The sequence below is a fragment of the Mytilus trossulus genome, chromosome 8 (assembly GCF_036588685.1).
Source record: "Mytilus trossulus isolate FHL-02 chromosome 8, PNRI_Mtr1.1.1.hap1, whole genome shotgun sequence".
Taxonomy (NCBI): Eukaryota; Metazoa; Mollusca; class Bivalvia; order Mytilida; family Mytilidae; genus Mytilus; species Mytilus trossulus.
The window spans coordinates 66,393,924-66,417,795 of record NC_086380.1 but is presented as its reverse complement, the minus strand read 5'-3'; the positions used below and the strand labels follow the sequence as shown (position 1 = coordinate 66,417,795).

General features: G+C 31.3%; 1 protein-coding gene across 1 annotated transcript; it reads left to right on the top strand.

Moving 5' to 3' along the window:
• Positions 1 to 44: 44 nt before the first annotated feature.
• LOC134727879 (methylcrotonoyl-CoA carboxylase subunit alpha, mitochondrial-like) lies at positions 45 to 23,480 on the top strand. Its single transcript, XM_063592273.1, has 17 exons — positions 45 to 180; positions 7,624 to 7,673; positions 8,756 to 8,895; positions 9,896 to 9,991; positions 10,641 to 10,762; positions 11,305 to 11,452; positions 12,276 to 12,397; positions 12,781 to 12,892; positions 14,934 to 15,015; positions 16,709 to 16,836; positions 17,955 to 18,138; positions 18,757 to 18,866; positions 19,562 to 19,775; positions 20,539 to 20,625; positions 21,138 to 21,325; positions 21,966 to 22,145; positions 23,275 to 23,480. Exons 1-17 carry the CDS (start codon positions 125 to 127, stop codon positions 23,410 to 23,412), a joined length of 2,157 nt encoding a protein of 718 aa, XP_063448343.1. The 5' UTR covers positions 45 to 124; the 3' UTR covers positions 23,413 to 23,480.
• The last annotated feature ends 392 nt before the right edge of the window (positions 23,481 to 23,872 follow it).

Here is a 23,872-nt window from a genome sequence, read left to right as displayed (position 1 = left end):
CAAGCGTGTGATTAACATGGATTCGCTTACGACATCGAAAATGATTGTTGACATGATTGTTGACATGTGAAGGACAGGGAGGTGTTTATAAACCTCGGTATTTAACAGGACAGCATAGATAATCATGGCTTGCAGTTTATCAAATAGATTGTCGTACAAGAAGCTTTTATTATTACAAAGGTTACACAATGAAATTTAAATGCTGACACAAATAGACTTGCCCGTCTTGAACATCAACCTTGTCCCTAAAAAAACAACTTTTTTTGCCTGTTCCAAGTCAGGAGCATCTGACCTGTGTTTGTCTTGTATGTTTTTAAATTATTAGTTAATTTTTATGTTTTGGAGTTTTGTGTGGTGTCCATTTTCACAGAACTAGTTCACAATTTTTATCAGGGCAAGTCAAATCAACACCTGATTAAATCAGCATCTAGCAGAGTTCGCGAAAAGTGGCGGTTCTCAGGATTTTACCACAAAATTTTGCATCTAGGACTGACTCAATTTTAGTATTTTTCAATAGAATTAAACGTGAGGACCAGCATATTTTCTTCAAGGACCACCAAGGAAATAAAGATTTAGCGAACTCTGACATGTCTGATCTAGTAAATACGGGCACGAGTTAAAAGTCATTTCAATTTGTGATAATTCTATTGGTACCTTATTTAAAGTCCTTTCCTTTTTAAATTTATTTGGGATTTTTTTTTATATGATACAGATCATATTGACATACATCTTCGCTAGCCATTTGTGATATCAATGTTGCGCCATCTGTTGGAAGATAAAAATCGTACCAATTCCGAATACATTAGTCTTCACCAATGGTCATGGTAGCACTTGAACTCTTCAATTTGGAGGTAAAAACACGGTAGCGTCTAGATTCTACACTTGGTAAAGCCAGAAATGAAAGCATACGTCAACATTCATGCATTTGTGCATGAAACATACGCAGGAACTTCTATTTGTTGCATTGATTAAAAACATTCAAGTTTTCACTAAATATGGAATAAATATGGCTGCCGAGCAGTTAACACCTTAGAAAGTTAGCTCCCAGTTTTTGCAGCTTTATGACAAATTTAGGAAGACACTGTCTGTGAATTTAGTACTATGTGATAGCTAATTCAATGGAGATTAGAATGATAAAATTTTTGTGGAATATTTTTCAACAGGAATAATTTTGTGACTTGTGAAAGATTTTTTCCATAAGGATCTATTTTGATATTTGATTATTGATTTCTACTACTAGAGGTGACAATATATGTACAGTATGTCTTCAGGGCAAAATTTAGCTGGTTTAAAATCAACAAACAAAAGACCTACTACTAAACCTGTGAATACTGTTCAGACATTGCTTGCAGCAAAAGTAGATAAGAATAAACCACCACCTAGTAAACGAACTCATTCAGACGTATCTAATGAATCAAACAATAGTTTAGACTTATCTGGCATAATGAACTTTCAAAAGGATATTGATGAAATTAAAATCAAACTTGAAGGTGTGACAAGGAGAGAGGACCTTGATAGAGTAACAAAAGATCTGATTAAAACTAGTGATCTTGAGCAAGTGGTTACTTTAATTGTCAAAAAGCTGATGAATGAATTTGAAATAACTGTACAAAAGAAGATTGATGAAAAAGTGGAAGAAGTTAAAAATGAAATGCAGGAAAAATTTGATGCTTTAACTATAGAAAATGAAGACCTGAAAAATAAGATACAAGCTATACAGTATTCCAATACAACAATTAGAAGAGACTTAAACGAAACAAGTCGACTTTCAAGACAGGCTGATATAAGCAGCAATTATAACGAGCAGTACTCGAGAAAAAATAACATTAAAATAATAAATTTTCCAAGAAAGGATAAACAAGATCTTAGAAAGGACTTTATGGAAACTGTGAAAAAAGAACTAAATGTGCAATTAGAAAACAGAGATGTGGTTGCAATCCATCGTATACCATCCCTAAAGGCTGGGCCCTATCCAGTTATTGTCAAGCTATTCAGTAGTGATGTTAAGCGCCAAATTATGAGATGTAGGAAAGAATTGACCAGTAAAATTAGATTTGTGGATGACGTTACTCAAAGAAACATGAGTTTAATTGAGAGACTTAGAAAAACTGACGAGTTTGAGTCTGTCTGGTACTTTAATTGTGGAATTTATGGTAGAACACCTGCAGGACTTCAGCTGAAATTTGGACTATATGATGACATTCATTACAGAGTACAGCAAGGGAAATAGATGTTACGTAATTAGAACTTAGACCTCACGGACAGTTTTGAGAATTCTATAGTTCATTGTTGATATTTGACTTAATATTTGTGCTTATCTCCCTTTCTTTGTATAAAAAAAATCAGAGTTATCTCTCTTTTAATTATAGATCATGTATAGTATTGATTTTCTTTCTACAATACATATTGATGTTAATTTTTTTTTTTGTACAGATAATCTTAATTTTTGTTGAACTATTATTTTGTTGGTGTCATATAAGGCAAACTGCATAAACTGACAAATCCCAACTACAATGTGGCAAAACATATTGAAATATTTAATTTTTTTAACACTTTTTTTGTCTGTTAATTTAATTTTTTTCTATGAATTGAATGTCTGTAAAGTATTGAATAACACTGTTGGTCCATGTACGAGGCTTGGTAATACATGTATGTTGAGAATTTTTATACCACCATATCTAGATGTTTTGAGCAAACCTTTGCGTATATGTCTTTGTGTCTCATGTGAATGTATAATATGGATGATCATATGTAAAAATGCATGCTTATATGAAATGATGATGTACACATATTTCAAACCATTATGGGCTCTTTAAAGATACTGTCTGTTAACTGTCAGGGTCTGGGTGATTTATCTAAAAGGAGGGATGTATTTAGTTTTCTAAAATCTGGAAACCATAACATTTATTGTCTTCAAGACACTCATTTCACAGTGGATAAAGAAAATAGTATAAGAACGTTATGGGGATATGAATGCTACTTTTCATCCTTTTCTTCAAATTCAAGAGGTGTAGCTATTATGTTTAAAAATAATTTTGAGTGGAAAGTACTTAAAGAAAAAAGGGACATTGATGGAAACTACTTAGCTTTGGATTTGGTTGTAGATAAAGTCCGTTTTACTCTCATAACTATATATGGCCCAAATACTGACAGTCCATTTTTTTATGAGCATATTATGTCAATTATTGATGATTTTGAAAATGAGTGTTTTATTATCTGTGGAGATTTTAATCTTGTGTTAAATCCAAATTTAGATTGTTATAATTATTTACACATAAATAATCCTAATGCTAGAGACAAACTATTAGAATTGATTGACGATAGATCTCTAGTTGACCCCTTTAGGGAACTTTTTCCTGACCTGTGTAGATACACTTGGAGAAAAAAATCACCTTTCAAACAAGCTAGGCTTGATTTTTTCTTATTTTCTGAAAACATTTTGTCGTTTTTGAAAAATTGCTGTGTAGAACCGAGTTACCGATCGGATCATTCTAGAATTATTTTAGAACTTGAATTGAATCCATTCATTAGGGGGAAAGGTTTATGGAAGTTCAATAATTCTTTGTTGTATGATGCTGACTATGTTAATGTTATCAAGGAAAAAATTTTGGATGTAAAAAAACAGTATGCAGCCTTGGTATATAATTTTGACAATATTAATGAAGTGAATAATAATGATCTTCATTTTACAATTAACAGTCAGTTGTTTTTGGAAACTCTATTAATGGAGGTGAGGGGCAAAACTATCTCATACTCTAGCTTCAAAAAGAAGGAAAGAGAGAGAAGGGAAAAAACTTTAAAAGATGACATTAATATTTTAGAAGAAAATGTAAACTCAGGTTCTATACAGCAATTGGAAGACAAAAAAAATGAACTAGAAAAATTCAGAAAGGAAAAAATGCATGGTAAAATAGTTCGATCTAGAATACAGTGGATAGAAGAGGGAGAAAAACCCACAAGTTATTTTTGTGGACTTGAATCTAAGAATTTTACCAGCAAGATTATTCCAAAGGTTGAAAAAGAAAATGGTGATATTGTAACTAACCAAAAAGAAATACTTAAACAGGTTAAAATATTTTATGAAAATTTGTACAAAAACAGAGATGTTGAATGTTGTAAACCTAAAGATATTGAAAATAGTCTACAAAATGTAAATGTTAGAAAGTTATCTTTGGATGAACAAGATAAACTAGAAGGTGAAATATCAGTTCAGGAAGCTGGTGAAACTTTAAAAAGAATGAAAAGCAATAAAACGCCTGGATCAGATGGTTTTTCAAGTGAATTTTTTAAATTTTTCTGGCCTGACTTAAAAATTTTTGTTGTAAGATCCTTGAATGCAGGGTATGATAAAGGGGAACTTTCTGTTACTCAAAAACAGGGGATAATTACATGTCTTCCAAAGGGTAACAAACCTAGACATTTTTTAAAAAACTGGCGCCCTATATCTTTGCTTAATACTGTATATAAAATTGGCTCTGGGGTTATAGCAGGAAGATTTAGAACAGTTTTGACTAAACTTATTGATACTGATCAGACAGGTTTTATGAGTGGAAGATATATTGGGGAAAATCTAAGATTGATCTATGATATCATGGAATATACTGAAGATAATGATATACCAGGCCTTTTGTTGCTGATAGATTTTGAAAAAGCCTTTGATTCCATTTCATGGGAATTTCTTTTAAATGTATTGAAATTTTTTAATTTTGGCGATTCTATTATAAATTGGGTGAAAGTGCTCTATCAAAACATTAATTCAGCAGTCATTCAGGGAGGGAATCTTTCAGACTTTTTCACTGTTGAACGGGGTTGTAGGCAAGGTGATCCATTATCGCCTTATCTTTTCATTCTTTGTGCTGAAATTTTAGCGTTAAAAATAAGAGATAACAAAAATATAAATGGAATCAAAGTTCTTGATGTTGAACACAAACTCTCGCAGTTTGCTGACGATACATCACTACTTTTAGATGGTAGTGAAGAATCTTTAAATGAGGCATTATTGGAACTAGATTGGTTTGCTAAAATTTCTGGTTTGAATATAAATTTTTCCAAAACTCATGTCATTTGGATTGGAAGTAAAAAGTACAGCACAGAGACACTTTGTACAAATCAAAATCTTACTTGGGGAAGCACATCCTTTAAATTATTGGGTGTTAATTTTGATGTTGATTTAGAAAAACTAGTTAAAATCAATTATGATGAAAATATTGTAAAAATAAAAAGACTAGTCAAACAATGGTCTAGACGTAACATTACTGTTATTGGTCGAATTACTGTTGTAAAGACACTTATGTTGCCAATTTTAAATCATTTAATATTGTCACTACCTAATCCAAGTGAAGATATTATTAAACAGATAAATGAACTGATGTATAAGTTTATTTGGAACTCACCAGTTCATAGAGTGAAAAAAGATGTAATACAAAAAGATTATTGTGATGGAGGCTTAAAAATGATTAATTTACATGCTTTTATAAATGCTTTGAAATGTACTTGGATTAGAAGAATTTGTAGAAATGATTGTAAATGGCGAAATATATTTTTGTCATATGTTGATAAAGATAGATTATTTAGTTGTGGTAATAGCTATGTAAAGCAACTACAGCAAAGTATTAAGAATAAATTTTGGAAAGATGTACTGGGTGCTTGGCAAATGGTAATTGAAAAAGAAATGAATTTGCACGACTGGGAATATTTTCTTTCCAGTCCAATTTGGATGAATAACCTATTCCAAATTGATAACAAACCAGTTTTTTTCAAAGACTGGCATAGTAAGGGTATTTTATATGTAAATGATATTGTGGGGGAGAATGGTACCTTTCTAAATTTTTATCAATTTCAGGAGTGTTTTCAGATGGATATAGACATCATGAAATATAATAGCATAATTTCTATGCTAACTAAGACTTCCAAAAAAATTAAAAGGGGAGATTATAAATTAGTATCTCCTTTCATACCATCAGTTATAAAGACCATTCTCAAAAGCAAAAAGGGATCAAAAGATATGTATTTGGTGCTAAACAAAAACAACACTGTTCCTACAGGAGTAAAAAGATGGGAAGCAATTTTAGTTTTAGAAAATCAAAACTGGAAAAAGATTTTTCAACTACCATTTGCTATTACAAAAAATACTAAGCTACAATGGCTTCAGTATAGAATTAATCATAAAATTCTGGCAACAAATACGTTTTTAAACAAAATTGGGATTGTGCAAAACCCATATTGTACTTTTTGTAAGACTGAACTTGAATCAATTGAACATATACTGTGGGATTGTTATTATGTACAACAATTTATTGAGCAAACTGAAATGTGGTTTCTCCATAACGGTATTAGTATACCATTTACACAGGATATTTTTTTGTTTGGAAATTTATCACGAATGTACAAAGGTGACCCTCAAAACAATATTTTTCTCTGGATTAAACAATATATATATAATACACGATATTTTAAAGGAGAATTAAGTTTAACAGCATTGATTGAAAAAATAAAGCATCATTATATTTTGGAGAAGAAGATATCAGTTAAAAATAAATGTTTTGAAAAGTTTAATCAAGCTTGGTGCATTTACCAAGAGGCTTTACAGGATAATTTGGTGGATGAGCACTTATGAAAAAATTAGCAGACATCAAAATGATTTTTTTTTTTTTTTTTTTTTTTTTTTTTTTTTATATTGGTTTTTTGTTGCTTTTGTTTTTTTTCTTTTTCTTTAATCATCTTTTAATTCTTTTATTTATTAATTCTCTATATTTTTTTTGTATGTCCTTTTTAATAAGATACAATTATAAAATCCAAACAAAATGTTATTTTCAAGTTCTATACATTTTCTAATAGGTTGTATTATATTACATTTATATATATGAACTTATTGTTTGAAAACTGTACTGTTGTATATTATATATGTTGGATAAAAAAAATAAAAATAAAAAAAAAAAAAAAAAAGTTTTCACTAAATATAGTCGTATGTTTAGGGATGTAAAGGCTTGTTGCACAAAAAACATGTGGCAATTGTTTACAAACACTTTCTACATTTACACGTGATCATGTTATAGGCGCATTTTGATTGGATGCAGCGAGTTTTGACTGCACCCAATAAAAATCCTTACCTTGTGTCTCCGAAATTTAATCTCAATCCGCCAAGGGTGAAGAGAGCGGGAGTGGATCGTAACCCTTGGCTAGCGAAGATGATTGACATATAATGTTTTTGTATTTGTATGGATTCATACACATGACGGGGGAGGACCTTTATAAGGACTCCAGGATCCGGTGTTTTTAAGCTCAGGATTTTGGGATTGATCCTTTCGTGATCTGGGAATTCTTTTTTCGAATTTTGGGATGGCAGGAATTACATTTCTTTAACTTTTCAGAACCTCAGGATTTTATGTTTTTAATTCCAGGATCATCCATGTACATTTTGTACATGCTTTTTCAATAGAAATTATGATGACACAATACATTCTTAATAGAATAATTAGCACTAAAACCCATGAGATAAGGATTTTTTTTGGCCAAACTAAACTCAGCTTATGTAATTTTAAAATAATATAACTATATTAATATTATTCTAAAGAACTGTTTAGTATGCATTTCAGTTACTTGACATGATGTTTTGTTTTATAGATCAAGAGTTAAATTATATTCAGAAAGATCATTATCCAGTGGAAATCAAAGTAAGTAGTGTTTTTTTAAGAATGGTTTGTATCAATATATAATACATTCATAGTTTTACTGCCATGACTGCAAATAAAAATTAAAGGAACTTGTGTTCTTTCGATATGTATTTTTTTAAAGAAAGTGTTTTGTTTCATAGATATTATTTTTATTCAACATAATAAGAAATAATAAGAAATTGTCTCCACTAAATTGATGATACATACATTACTACATGTACTAAGGGATCAAATCATAAGAATGGAGAGTAAAGTTAAACCCAAGGAAACAACAATCACAAACTAAATGTCTAAGGACCTGATTTATGTACATGTACCAAAAAATTGATTTGAAAAATAAGTATGATACACAGCAACAAACAACAACAACTGAATTACATGCTCCTGACTTGGAACAAGCACATAAGAGGTGTCCAATCTTCCCCTAACCTTGAACATGGGTGTTACAGCACAACACAAGAACCACCAATAAAAATCAGTTGAAAAGTTTTTAAGAGTTATCTCATTGGCACTCATACATGTACCACATCTTCTTCAATGTATATATATTAAATATTTAAGTATGTTCACATGATTTTTACAACAAAAGATATTTTCCAATAAAATGAAATTGAGAATGGAAATGGGAATGTGTCAAAGAGACAACATCCCAACCATAGAGCAGACAACAGCTGAATGCCACCAATGGTTCTTCAATGCAGAGAGAAACTTCAGGCCCTGAGGCCTCCTTCAGCTGGCCCCTAAACAAATATGTATATTAGGTCATTGATAACGGACGTCTTATTAAACTCCGAATTATACACAAAAAACTAAAATTGAAAATCATACAAGACTAACAAAGGCCATAGGCTCCTAACTTGGGACAGGCACACAAATGCTGCGACGTTAAACATGTTTTTTGAGATCTCGACCCTCCTCTATACCTCTAGCCAATGTAGAAAAAACAAGTGCACAACAAGTATTCATTCAACATGTACATATAGGTTAGTTTATTTATTGTGACTAAGCTAAAATACTAGAAAATTCATTTAGAGGTATGCAGAATTAATTTTTGATAATTAATATTCTTCAATCTTTTGTAGACATTAAACCTATAGAAAAGATATTAATAGCTAACAGAGGAGAGATTGCCTGTAGAGTTATACAGACTGCCAGGAAACTTGGTATCAGGAGTGTGGCTGTATACAGTGATGCTGACAAAAACTCACTACATGTCTCATTGGTAAAAAATATCCTATTGTGTATTTTAAAATTTAAAAAAGCTTTTTTTTTTATTAGCATGATTAGTAAGATAGCCATTTTACTGTGACTCTACACTATCATATTGGAATGCTTATTTAAGGTGGTACCAAACACCTTGACAAAATTAATTTGACTTGTTTAATTTTTCTAAAATTTTGACAAAAATATAATATTTTCAAAGAAATTGAAACACACATTTTATTGGAAAAATGTCATTGGATATATAATAAATTGGCAAACACTAATTTTGATCATTGAGAAGCTTAATATTTCATTGTGATTACAGCTAATTTCCTAAAGCACGTAATGCAAGACTTTAACTAGCTTGCTTGCTTTGTTTCTATATTGTACAATCATTAAGATAACACCCAATTAAATTCATATATTATATATATACAGGTTAAACTATGCCTATATATATTTTTTAAAGATGTCAATCTTATTTACAAAGCTTGTATAAACAATTATACAAACAAAGCAAGCAAGCCAACCAAAGTTTTGCTTTACATGCAATAGGAAATTAGCTGTAAAGCATTCAGTTTATTTAAATGAGTTATCTCCCTGTAGTGTTATGTACCACCTTAATGACATTGTACAAAGCAGATGACGCGCTGCATTGAAAACCTATTGGTGACTTCCTTTGTTGTCTGTTCATTAGAATCAAGTGGAAGATAAATTGAACTTAATTTTAAATATAACTATAATATTCCCCTACATTTTGACTATTTTAAAAAGACCAATTCATTGATTCATTATGCATAAAACATTTGCAACTGCCAAACACCAACAATCTATATACATGTACATATAAAAATAAGAAGATATGATATATACCGGGGGTGGTATTTACCGCCCAACCTTGTATGATTGCCTATGAGACAACTCTCCACAAGATCCCAAATGACACACAAATTACCAACACCATTTCAGAAGTGGTATTTCATGTATAGATGAATAACTTGTTTTACTTATTTTTGTAGGCAGATGAAGCCTATCATATTGGACCACCTGCTGCATCTCAGAGCTATCTTTGTCAAGATAAGATAATGAATGTAGCTAAATCATCTGGTGCACAGGTAGAGTAGGATAATCATTTTTAAATTCTACTTTAGATTTTGGGCTGCTCCAGAAAATACTAAGCCCTTCCAGAGATGGCACTTTTCTTAACTCTTACCACCCACAGAATTAAAATTGATTAGAACAGCACTTTCTTTGCATTTTACCTTTTCAGTATTTCAAATACACCCACCCACATGAAATATTAGAAAATGCTTTCCCTGGAGGGAACATAGTATCCTCTGGAACAGCCCTTAAGAGAAATGTTATTTAAGTACTTGTTATTTCAGTACTTGTCATTCAGAAAGTTGGCCAATTTTGTGAGATGTTGCTTACAATATATGCTTTAAAAACCGCACTGATTTTACTGCTCCTCTGGATTAGGAATCCACAGCCGTTTCAGATCTTGATACTCTGCATGCAAACTAAATTTGCAAGAATTTTTGATTTTATTTTTACAAAGCCTACCTTTGCATCAGCTCAATATTTGTAACATTGCAAACATGTTTAAATAAAATTAACAGGGATTATCTCATTATTTTTGTAAGAGTTTGGTCTGACATATGTATATGTCCTTTCTTGCTTTATGTTGAATCAAAAATAAATCTGAAACCACTATGTGAGATGTATTAGGGGTGTCTTTACGGTGTTATATTTCTTTCCATAAAGGCTATCCATCCTGGATATGGATTCCTGTCAGAGAATACAGAGTTTGCAGAAATGTGCAGTAAGGAAGGTGTTATATTTATAGGACCACCAGCTACAGCAATTAGAGACATGGGTATTAAAAGGTAAATACTGCATTTAGATATCAAGTTGTTTCTAATATCTGTTTTAATTGTACATATAAGGTAAAAAAAAGTATAGTCTTGTTTTTTGATATAAGGTCAGAAAAAAATCAGGGATTTGTTGACTATCAAAATTTGGTGAAAATTCCTAGTTTTAAACAAAATTTTGACTAGCTCGTTGGAGTACTGTAATGAAATTTATATTTCTTTTAATTTTGACATGAAAAATTGTAGGGTCGGCATAAAAAAATAAGGGTAGGTCAGGTAGCAGGAAACAAGTATTTTTTTTGGGGGGTTATATAATTAAAGTCATTCAAGAAGTAGAGGAAAATAATGAACAAGCAATTTTAAAACAGAAGTTCTTTAAAGGGTTTGATAAACAATATTCAGATAAATTCTTGCCAAAATAGAATACAATTGAAATTGCATAACATCTCATCAATCAAATCAGAATCGTTAAACTACAGAAAAGTTGGAAATTTAATCATTGGACACTACAATCTTCAATAAAACCATAAGTCATGATCTGTTAATTTATGTTGTAGTACATCAAAGCATATCATGTCTGCTGCTGGTGTTCCTATTATAGAAGGTTACCATGGTGAGGACCAATCAGTTTCCAAGTTGAAACAGGAAGCAGCTAAGATTGGTTATCCTGTTATGATTAAAGCTGTCAGAGGTGGTGGTGGAAAGGTATGGCTACCTGGTTGAATAAGAATCAAATTCTGACGAATCTTGGTAAAAACTAGGAAATCGATTATGCTTGAAAAATTTTCATCAATCCTCAAAAATTTGTTACCCAAAAATAAATGAATCAGTTTCATGTGCAGGTGGTGACAATTTCTCTATGATGGCAATCAGCAATTGGTGCATTCATTATATATTTATATAAATATAATAAACAAAAGTTGTGTGTGCAAAAACATAACATAGGTTACCTTGTTAGCGCAGATTATCTCTGCAAAGATGAGTTGATAATTGTACAAAAAGTTATTTATTTGCATCAAAGAAAAATTATACTATCTATGGGAGACAACTCCATTTTTGAAATATTTGTCAGACAAAAAAATTAGTAAAATGCAATGAACTGTAATAGCAGAGAAAAAGCATGTTATGATATATACATTCTAAACATCAATAGTAGAACATGTTTTATATTAAACTATTCTTTGTGTTTTTTTTTAAATATATGATTGCCAATTTGACCTCTTCATATTAAACAAATAAAATTTAAATTTAAAACGTAATAGGTAATTTATTTTTAACTGTACACCAAGTTTATGAAATAAATAGTCAGAGTTCATTTTTCCATAAACTTGATTTTTCCATAAACTTACATTCAGAAAATAATTATTGTTTTGAAAAAAAAGATGACTCGAGAAAAAATTCAGCATGTATATAAAAGTTGAACAGACAATACCAAAATAGACACTTTCCTGTACAAAACATAGATAATTTTTTCATTGATTTATATAAAATGGATTAGCTGTATTTAACATTTTCTTTTTAATTACAGGGCATGAGAATAGCCATGACGGAGGCAGAATTTGATGGTCAGCTTGATTCGGCCAAAACGGAAGGAATGAAATCATTTGGTGATGATGTTATGTTGATTGAAAAGTTTGTTGAAACACCAAGGTAAAGTCCTCATTTTAACCCAGGTCTCTGGAGCGAGTCAATACTTTTTGGAACCTTTCTTAGGAACCTCTATAGATCAATTCTACAATTTATTTTTTAAATCATGAAAATTTGTATACGAAGCAGTTATTTCCCTTGATTAGTAGTAGATTTGTTTGAGTAAAACAGAGGAGTAAGATTTAAAAAAGAACATTAGATGTGACTTTCTTAGGACTCCCTGCTCATGACAGAGATGCTGGCAGTTTGAATATACGAAATATGTGTTTACTTGACCTTTTCTGAAATAAAATAACTTTCTTTCAATCTTTTTACCTTTTAATTTTTATCATTAGCCGTAAAGATATGGCTGGTAATCTGTATAACATGAATTTTGTTTCTTTCAGACATGTAGAAGTACAAGTATTTGGTGATCACCATGACAACTATGTGTATTTATTTGAGAGAGACTGCAGTGTACAAAGACGGCACCAGAAAATCATTGAAGAAGCACCAGCTGTAAGATTTGATATCATTTTTCTGTCAAATTCAATTAGTTTTCTTGTATCTTTTCATTATCACCAGAAAACCTAACCTTTTCATGCAGAATTATTAACAATGTGGTTAGAATATGGTCGAAATTATTATTTTTAGTCCTGAGTCCAGTAGGAAGAGTGGATATACATTTTTAAACTGTGAAACTCAATTTTCATGGTTTGTGAACACAATGTTAGTTTGTTGGAGTTTTAATCAATCAATATATTGAAACTTTGTGAGGAGATGCATGCTAGATCGCAGTACAATTTGACAAGTTTTAAAGGTGTAATACCACCAAATCATGGTAGGTACGTCACATCCGGTTGTATACGAAAATAGGTCAGAAAAAACTATTCCCTTGGATTTGACAGTTGTAGGATATTAGTCCTACATTTTATTGCAGTAAAACATTTCTGTGTCATAAACATATGTCTTGGGTATTTCAAAACACCATTATTTTTTTATTTGGGATTTTTATAGAATATTTTGTAATCTTGAGGTAACATGGTGACTAAACTTTGTACACAGATAAAATAAGGGGCGAAATTTGATATTTTCCAATGATTTATTTTCTTATATGCAATGAAATGTTATGTTAAATTTTTTCTATAGTACTAGACAGGATAAATCTTTACTCATTCCAAGTATTTCTTTAGGCCAGGATTTTTTAATTTGTTGGTTTACGGATCCGCCGACCCGATTTTGCCGATTTCCAAAATAAAAATAAAATCGAATTTTCAGGCTTTTTTTTATTCTCGCCGACCCTAACAAATGCATTATCCCTGAAAAATAATTAAAATATCTTTTTTTATGAAATGAAATGCATTAATCACTAACAGAAGTGATGACACTTTCTGTTGTGAAAAATGAAACTTTCAGTTTACGTTTCTAAAAATAGACAAATCAATTATTAATGACCTTGAAATGTCGTTTGCGCAAATAATTTTGCGGAACGAAACCTGTGTTTAAAACCAATTACACAGTAAGTTCGTTTCCCTTATTTGTCACCAGTCCGTAAGATGCATGTTCTCATATAAATAGACTTGTCCAAATGTGGACAGGTGGAAGTTCAAGACATCAAGTTAAAATACTGAATTTTAACAAATCATTTGATATTTTCTTGTTTTATAGATAATAAAAAAATATCGTTCATTTGGATAAAAAACGGGAATGCATGACAACAGATTATTTAACCTGATATTCTCGCTTTTCCAGTGGACGGGTCTATTACGTTTTTGACACGTGTGTTGAAACTTATTTTCGTACGACGTTTTTACTTCTTTTTTTTATCAGTTTTCGTGCTTATTATTTTTCACCAAGTTTTGATTAAAAGCTAAGTCAAATAACTGACGTGAATCTGTTTTTCTTGTTTGTGAAATGACGATTTAATTTCGTCTTTGTCAGTGTACCCCCCTTTTTTCACGGGAAATTATTAGACAATGTCATGCGATGTTTACAGTTGAGCAATAATATTTCATCAAACTAAAATTTAAGAACGATGAAAAAATAGTATGACAAACATATTATTAGAAATGTGAAATATATTTTTATTTTGCATATCAGTTTTCTGTCTTGAAAGATTTTTTTTTTTTTTTTTTCCGACCGACCGACCCGACTTTTTCATGGAGAAAATCCGTAAACCAACAAATTAAAAAACTGTGGCCTTATTTAAAACAAAGATAAATTCTGCACATTTTTTTTTAAAAGTGCAAATTTAACAAAGACTAATAGGGGAAAATTAATGGTGGTATTACACCTTGTAACAAAGAATTTTTAAATTTCAGTCAGTATGTTGACTGAGCTTTCACAAAAGCATATAAGACACATATCATTGACAGTTTCCGAATTTTTTCAAAACTTGGCTTTCTGAGGGGAAAAAAATGTTTTAAAGACAGATTTATGAAGTTCAAAACTTTACATTTATATCACAATTATTTCCGACTTTGTATGATTTCAGAGGAGATGCAGCTCAATGAAATCAGTCACTTCCTTTGGTAGTATATATATTTGTATTATATTTCAGCCAGGACTGTCAGAAGAAGTAAGAAAGTCTCTAGGAGAAGCTGCTGTCAAGGCTGCTAAAGCAGTCAACTATGTCGGTGCAGGTAATATTTAACCGGATCTTTGTGACAAAAATGTCCGTTATAATGATTTGGGAATGTCAGATAGGTTGGTCAGGCGGCAACCAAATGTTGTCGGTGCATTCACTCATGAACTGTTCATTCAAAGCTTTTCATATTTTAATATGTTGTTACTGACAAAAAAATGAAGGTCAAGTTCAATAATGACGATTTTGACTTTTACCGTTCAGGAGTTATGGTTCTTGAAAGATAAAAAAAATGGTGTTTCCATTCATGTTGTTGCATTTACTCATGAACCATTCAACCTAAGCTCTTTCAAATTTGAATATGTTGATACTGATGACAAAATGGAGATCAAGTTTAATAATGACGATTTTGACTTTTACCGTTCAGGAAATATGGTTCTTGAAAGATTGAAAAGTGGCGTTTCCAGTCGTGTCCATGCATTTACTCATGAACTGTTCAACCAAAGCTTCCCAAATTTGATTTGTTGTTACTGATGACAAAATGGAGGTTAAGTTCAATAATGACGATTTTGACTTTTACCGTTCAGGAGTTATGGTTCTTGAAAGATAAAAAAAATGGTTTTTCCATTCATGTTGTTGCATTTACTCATGAACCATTCAACCAAAGCTTTTCAAATTTTAATATATTGTTACTGATGACAAAATGGAGGTCTAGTCCAATAATGTCGATTTTGACTTATACCGTTCAGGAGTTATGGTTCTTGAAAGATAAAAAAATGGTGTTTCCATTCATGTTGTTGCATTTACTCATGAACCATTCAACCTAAGCTCTTTCAAATTTGAATATGTTGATATTGATGACAAAATGGAGATCAAATTTGATATTGACCATTTTCACTTTTACCATTCATCAGTTATGGTTCTTGTGATATTGCCAGGACACAAATAAATGATAATAAATCAGGTTTGCTTTCGTTGTGACAGCCTCTTGTTTATATATTACTGTGGGATTCATTGTTATTCAAGGGATACCAATTGTTGTGGATTTCCTTGGTTTTTGTGAACTGCAAAAATGTTCGACAAAATACAAATTCCCTCCTCTAGGCTTGTATTCCAAAGATGAATTGGAAAATGAAAAAGCTTGTTTCTATAAAAGTAAACATGTTGGTGTTGGTTCACCACATGGAGTTATAAACTGAAAGTTTTATTTCAGCATTGAAATGTAATTATGAAAATTAGATACTTCTTTTTGTATTTATATGAGGTTGTAAAAGGTCATTTTCAGGTTGAAATATTTATACAAATGTGCATAGAATCAATGCATTTTCAGAATCGTGACATTATTTACAATGGACAAAGATCACTTTATATGAGCAACACAGGCTCCTCAAAGCAGCTTATTTGTTTGATTTGGTAAAAATTATTCCCATTTTGAAATAAACGAAATAATTCAGTCGTTATATTCTGATGCTCTTTAATGTCTACAGTAATACTCCAAGAGTCCATGGGACTTTCTATTTTATAAGTTGAAAAAAATTGATAAGGTCATCGGAAAAAAAACATACAACAAGTTGACATACAAAAATCTTCGAAACACAATACAGAAAACTGAAACATGGTGTATTAGGCATTTTCATCATACAACTGTTCTGGAAAAAATAATTAAATAAATTATTAGGATTCAATTCATATTTTCTTGAAAAGATGTACATGTAAATTTGAAAATGAGAAAAATTGTTCTTTTTAAACAGGTACCGTAGAATTTATCATGGATAAAAATCAGAACTTTTATTTCATGGAGATGAATACCAGGTTACAAGTGGAACATCCAGTCACAGAAATGGTGACTGGTACTGATCTTGTGGAATGGCAAATAAAGGTAACAGTAAGATTTTGTCAGCAGGAAGCAATAACAAAAAGAAGATTTATGACATCTACTTGCAGCTAAATTTCTTTTGACATTGAATCAGTTATGTCTTGTAACTTTTCTTACTATTAAAAGTCTCATAAGAAAAATTGGGGGTTAAGAGTTGTAGGTAGATGGAGTGAAATTTAAAAGCTGGTTTAAAAATGCTTGAAAAGATTCAAATATAACTGGAAATTAACTTTAAAAAATTTCTTTCTTTGCAAGGAAAATAAAACATAGGTCGAACTGTATATATATGGAGAGTTGTCTCATTGGCACTCATACCACATCTTCCTATATCTATAAATCCCTGTTCATATTAAATGAGTGTAGTGTAATGTGTTGGATCTGGAAATATTGTACTTTATAAGTTCCCATTAACCATAAATGGTTAAAATAGGGGTTGCATGTATACATATACAAGAAAAAGTCATTAAATGTTATGCTAATGAAAATTATTATGACATGCTCTTTCAATAAGGTTACTAAATGATCCTGTTTGACCTACAACTTGTTTATTTCCTTTCAACAAAAAATGCAAATGAAGTGGGTGATTGGAAAATGGCCCTTTTTAGAAATCTTGAAATATGACCATATATATATAAAAAAAGAAGATGGATACAAAAGCAAATACATTTAACAAAAACACAGATTGGACATGAGCGGGTAGTTGTACATCCCAACAACAAAAATACTCTTAGTACAGATCTAAGAGTACTCACAGTTACTGACAGCTAGTTCAAAGTCACTAACAAATGATAAAAAAAAATCATACATCTATAAAGACTATAAAATATGTTGGTGTTTGAGTACATCATGCTTTACAATACACCTTATCGTTTATCCCGGCTGACCCGGCTGCTTGAACTTTTGACGCATACAACAATCACTTTTCCATTGTGGCATCAGATATTTTGTATTATGACGTCAAAATTTTACAGGAACCTCTGTAATATCCAGTAATGGCGGACAAATAGAGATAAGGTGTATTATTTCATGTTCATCATTATGTTCATTTTTTTCACACATTTACAGACAAAACTATATTTAACCTATTTTGAAATGCTACAGTAAATTTTTTTTATTTTAAGGTTGCCAGTGGTGAACGTCTACCTCAATCTCAGGAAGAGCTAAAGTTAACAGGCCATGCTTTTGAAGCTCGTATTTATGCAGAGGACCCAAATAATGCATTTATGCCAGGTGCAGGTCCACTTCATCATCTTACAACTCCTGAGGCTAGTCAGAATGTCAGAATTGATACTGGCGTTAGACAAGGTATGTTTGGATGTTGTTATTTTGTTGTACAACTTTTAGGTAAACCTCACAAAGTACTTTTAAAAGTGCTGACTACATTTAAAAAGAAAAATACATGTACAAGCTTAAAGACCATGCATACAAAAAAGTTAATAAAAGTATGTGGAACTTAAAATTTTTCCTTCAGACAAGGGAATGACAGAGGGCAGACTTGTGATCGTCCTACACAAATTTTGATGGCCCTGTTTTTAAAATTTAATGAAAAATTATTTTTAATTTCTAGAAAACCTGGATTAAATGTCTTTGTTTTGATATGTTCGTCCACCTGTTTGGTTTCCTTTGTCTCGATGTGAGCTTGACTCCTATCTTGATTGACTGGGATTGTCAGTTTTCTTTTAATATACAAAGGTCATGGTTTTCCTGCATTCCCTCACCAATAAAAACTGACCACCACAATATTGCTGAAAGTGTTGTGAACAGCAACCGAACCACCAATCAATTGATACTTCTCATTCTTGTATTGTCTGTCTTGATCTATCTTAGAGATTCCATTTGTTGTATTCTCTGATTAAAGATTATTCAAGCCCATTTAAACTCTTTAGGTATTCAATATTTTAAAATGAATTATTTTTATTGCAGGTGATGAAGTTTCAGTCCATTATGATCCTATGATAGCTAAACTTATAGTTTGGTCACCAGACAGATCAACAGCTCTTAGGAGTGTTAGAAATGCACTGAAAGACTATCATGTAAGAATTTCTTTCTGCTTGTGATTTATGGCTGGTGAAACCCACCATGTAATCCAAACACAGATCATTAACTAAAAATGTAATGGTCACTTGCTCTCAACTTCGTACTTTATTTGGCCTTTTTAACTTTTTTGGATTTGAGCGTCACTGGTGAGTCTTTAGTAGACGAAACGTGCGTCTGGCGTATATACAAAATTTAGTCCTGGTATCTTTGATGAGTTTATTTGCTTTCATTTCGAAACAATTTTCAAAAACACAACATTCAATTGTTATATTTACAGTCTTTTTTTTAAATAAAACAAATATTTGAATTCACATTTTGAATCTGTAAGTAAAACTTTAAACACAAAATTTCCACAGATATTGTCTAGTGAGATTAAAGCAACCTCATTTCATGTGAAATCAATTAGGATAAGATGTAGTGCTGAAATTATTAAATTTTGATTGTGATGTCATAACTTAATATCAAATATTGCGAACTAAGAAGAAAATTCAGGTAACAAAAGATTTAATTGCAACTGTTGCTGTTTTTTTTTGTTTTTTTGTTTACCTAGATTTGGCAGCAATAGTATGGAATGGCAAGACAGTGAGTCCTTTATAATTTTTACTGTATTAAGCTTGCAGTGCTTTGAAGGATAGGTAATGAAATATTTAAAATGTATATTGTGGCATTTATGTATTATTTTTACTTTTAGGTAATAGGATTAAATACAAATATACAGTTTTTAATGGATTTATCAAAACATTCACAATTTGAGGCAGGAAATGTTCACACAGATTTTATTACTCAGCATTCAGAGGAACTGTTTCCCAACAGAGTACTGTCGTCTGCTAGTATATGTCAGGCTGCTGTTGCTCTAGTACTGAAAGACAGAGAGACAGCTAAACTTACCTACCAAAATACTCTAGGTTTGTTACTGAGATTATGGCATTATTTAAGAGTAAATGTTTTTTTTAAGAATTTAAGTTTTAAAATTAAATGGCTTACCTTAACAAGTTATAAAATGTGTCTTCAAAACTGAGAAATATTGATAACAATGTGTAAGTCTAAAAAAGAAGATGTGGTATGATTGTCAATGAGATAATTCTTCACAAGAGACCAAATGACATTAACAAATATATGTCTTCAAGAATAATCAAAGCTCATAACACCTAGTCACCTTTATTAGGCCCCAAAATCACAAATGTTAAACAATTCAAACAAGAAAACTAACAGCCTAATTTGTATAAAAAAATCAATGAAAAACAAATATGTAATACAGCAACTCACAACAAGCACTGAATTACAGGCTCCAGACTTGGGAAGGCACATACACACAAAATGTGGTTAAACTTGTTAGAGGGATCCAAACCCTGCCCCCGAACCGGGGGCCGTGGTGTAATAGTACAACATAAGAACTAACTATAAAAAATAAAAAATCAGTTGAAACATGCTTAATTCATCAGATTGATTCAAATATGTATATACATAGCTATTGTTGTGAATGTGTAAATTTGGTAAATTTAGTTTGTTTAGCCAATGACAAAGGTGTACATTTTCTTAAAGGATCAGTTAATTTCTCATTGTTACTATACGGTTGCCTATAATTGTTTGCATCCACTTCATGGCAATCATACCACATCTCCTAGTTTTATACTGATTAAAAAATTTTATTTTTTGTTTTTATTTCAGATCCTTTTTCACCATTTCTGTTATGTGCATCAGCCAGAATAAATAATCAAGCTAAACGTAGGATACAGTTAAAAGATGGAGAAACTGGTGAGTTTTGTCAATACATCTTCAGATACTTGTACATTCTTAGATTAATTAATAAATAGAAAAATGTTATTAAAATGAAATAGAGAGAAAAGAACAGGACAGGTTGAAATGTACATTCACAAAACTACTAAAAAATATAAAACATACATAAACCGCAAACCTGATATATACCTTAAATATAGACAATGACTCCATTGGCTCAGTATTCGAAAGTGCAATACATATTAAGATAAATATGAGATGACAAAACTACTGAAAAAGGTTGTTAATATTTTTTGAACCCCATGCAACTCTGTGATTGTAACATTGAGGGTCACCCAATATTGTAAGTGTGTGTACACCTTTTGGCAGATTTTTATAAAATTTATATCAAATGTTTATATAAGCAATTGATTTATTCTTACATTTCTTGTAACAAAAAGATTTAATGAATCAAAATAAATTATTCTGGAGTTATTGCCCTTGGATATTGAATATGTACATCTGCAGGTAATAATGTTCTTTTATTGTAGATGTTAATGTTATTGTCCAGTGTAATTCAGATAACTCATTTGATGTAACTATTGGCAATCAGGAACACCATGTGACTGCAGACCTGACCAATGATGGTAGTCGTACTTCCATTAGGTGTAATATTGATGGTGTTATATCCTCCTCAAACATAGTCATACAGAAAGATGCTCTTCATATATTTACAACTGTAAGTTACTGAAGATTCAGGAATTATTGCCAAGTTTTTATGCCCCATTTAAGGGCATTATGTTTTCTGGTCTGTGCGATCGTTCATCTGTTCTATATCCATGTGTTTCATTCATCTGTCTGACTTCAGGGTAAAGTTTTTGGTCGAGGTAGTTTTTGATGAAGTTGAAAACAAATTATTTTAAAACTTTGTATATATATTCTTATGGTATGATCTTTCTAATTTAAATAAGAATGGGCTATCCGTGTGCTAGGGACATATTCTTGTTATCTATGCAACAAATAGGTTTAACTAGTTCACAATTTTTGCTACATTTATTAATAGTAGTGACAAACTGATACCAACATACATCCATATGGTAAATTTTGGCATGCCTCCAATTCTGTCCATTTCTACTTTCTGTTTGGTTAATAAAAACCAATGAACTTTAAATTTAATTTATAAGTGTGTATCAATGCCATCAAATTTGGTTGTCCTGATAAGGTCATCAGAGCAGAAGGTAAAAAAAAAATGTTGTCAAATTCTTTTTCTCTTAAAGTGAACACAGGACATGTATCATAATCAGATAGGCTTAACTTGGGTATCTTATAAAGTATAAATCAAACTTAACAATACATTAACATAACCATATTATTTTCAGGATGGCAAACATGAGTTAACTTTCCCAATGCCAAAATACATGAAAGCTAGTAAAGGGACAGCTGGCGCTGATGATGCAGTTGCACCAATGCCAGGGGTCATTGAAAAGGTCACAGTTCAGCCTGGAGCTGAGGTCCAACAAGGGGATCCACTTGTTACAATGATTGCTATGAAAATGGAGGTAAAATACATTGAAATAACTAATTTGTTGTGTCTGCCACTGGGGTACCATGCTTGCATAAATAGTTCTGTTATTATACAACATACAACATGATGAAATTCCATTACATGTGCAGGGACTTAGTGGCTGAGTGGTCTAAGTGGTTCAAATAGTGTATCACTAGCCTTTGAAACACTGAGGTTGTGATTTCAAATGCAAAATGTGGCAGTTCCGTTCCACTCAAATCTTTATTGACAACTAAGTTTTTGGGATATATACTGCATATAGGTCTTTTAGTTCTCAAGAAGTAAATGTACATAAAACCAAATGTATCCTGAAGTTAGCAATTATAATATATAAATATGGGCGTACAAATTTGTAATTTTCTACCCGATTGTGACATTTTGACTGACTGGATTCAAATGGCGGGTGATGTAGACATAGCAGGATATGATTACCCTGTTAGTTGACTGGTCCACTGAAGTGGGTCTCATTGGGGTCTAAGCGTGACGCAGGATTGCCTATTTTTTGTAAGCTTGACACGTGAAAGTCAAATTATTGTGGCGTGAAAACGGAAAATGAGGTCTTGCAGGATCTGGGAAATGACAAAAAAATGAGAATTGCTTACGCACATAGTGTAAGCGGGATACAGGAATCTGACAAAACAGTAAGCGGGATCCAGGATTGGAACCCCCCCAATGAGTTCCCCACTGAACTCTAAACAACCAACAATCAATCAGTCAATTTGTTTACTGAGTTCCTCTTAAAGATCATGCTAGTATACTAGGGTTTTCTTGGTGTCTTTTATTTGTCTTCCTATTCAATTTATAAATTTTGAATTTTGAGAAAGTGATGTTGCCTTCATTTGTAGCCATGGTCAAAAGAAAATGGTTCATTATACATGTAAAACAAAAAAACATATACAAATAAGAAAATGTGGTATAATTGACAATGAGACCACTCTCTAACAGTGACCATACGCCATAGAAGTTAACACCTTTAGGTCACTGTATAGTTGACTTAGCAAAATATTAAAATGTTACAAATATAAATTAACTACTAAATCTAATTTTTAGAAAATAATAATTAAAATAATAACCTTGAAAATTTATTAAATATTAATAATTGTGTTCCTTTCTTTTGTATATAGTATGTGATCAGAGCACCTAAGGCAGGCATTATAGAGAAAGTATTTTACAAAGTTGGGGATACAGTATCTAAAGGAACAGCACTGGTTCACTTTAAGGAGGATAAAACCAGTAGTGAGCCTGACAATGGCAGTGATTAGAGCTAAGGATACCAGATGAACTAGTGCTAAAATCTGTACATTATACAAATGTGATATTTATTAAAAAAAGAAAAAAACTTCAATCAGAATGTTTATATCACTTTAAACTGTAGAAGTGTATAAATCAGATAAGTTGATGTGGTATTATTGCCAATAATAGATGACTGTGTACTAGACTAAGGGATCAGGATGTGCTACATACAATTGGCCGTTTTAGAATCTAAAGCACTATGGGTAATTTCATTGTTCGTACTCCAAAGTGAAAATAACGTTACATCATTGGTTGAATTTCAAATATTTATAATGTTTTAAACCAATCAAAACGCTTTGATGAACGCTTTTGAAAATATTACCCAGGATGCATTAGATTCTGAAACGGCCAATTAGTTCATGTGATTTGATAGCTAACAAAATACAATCAACCAGAGATCAAAGGTTAAAGAATATAGGTACACTGTTT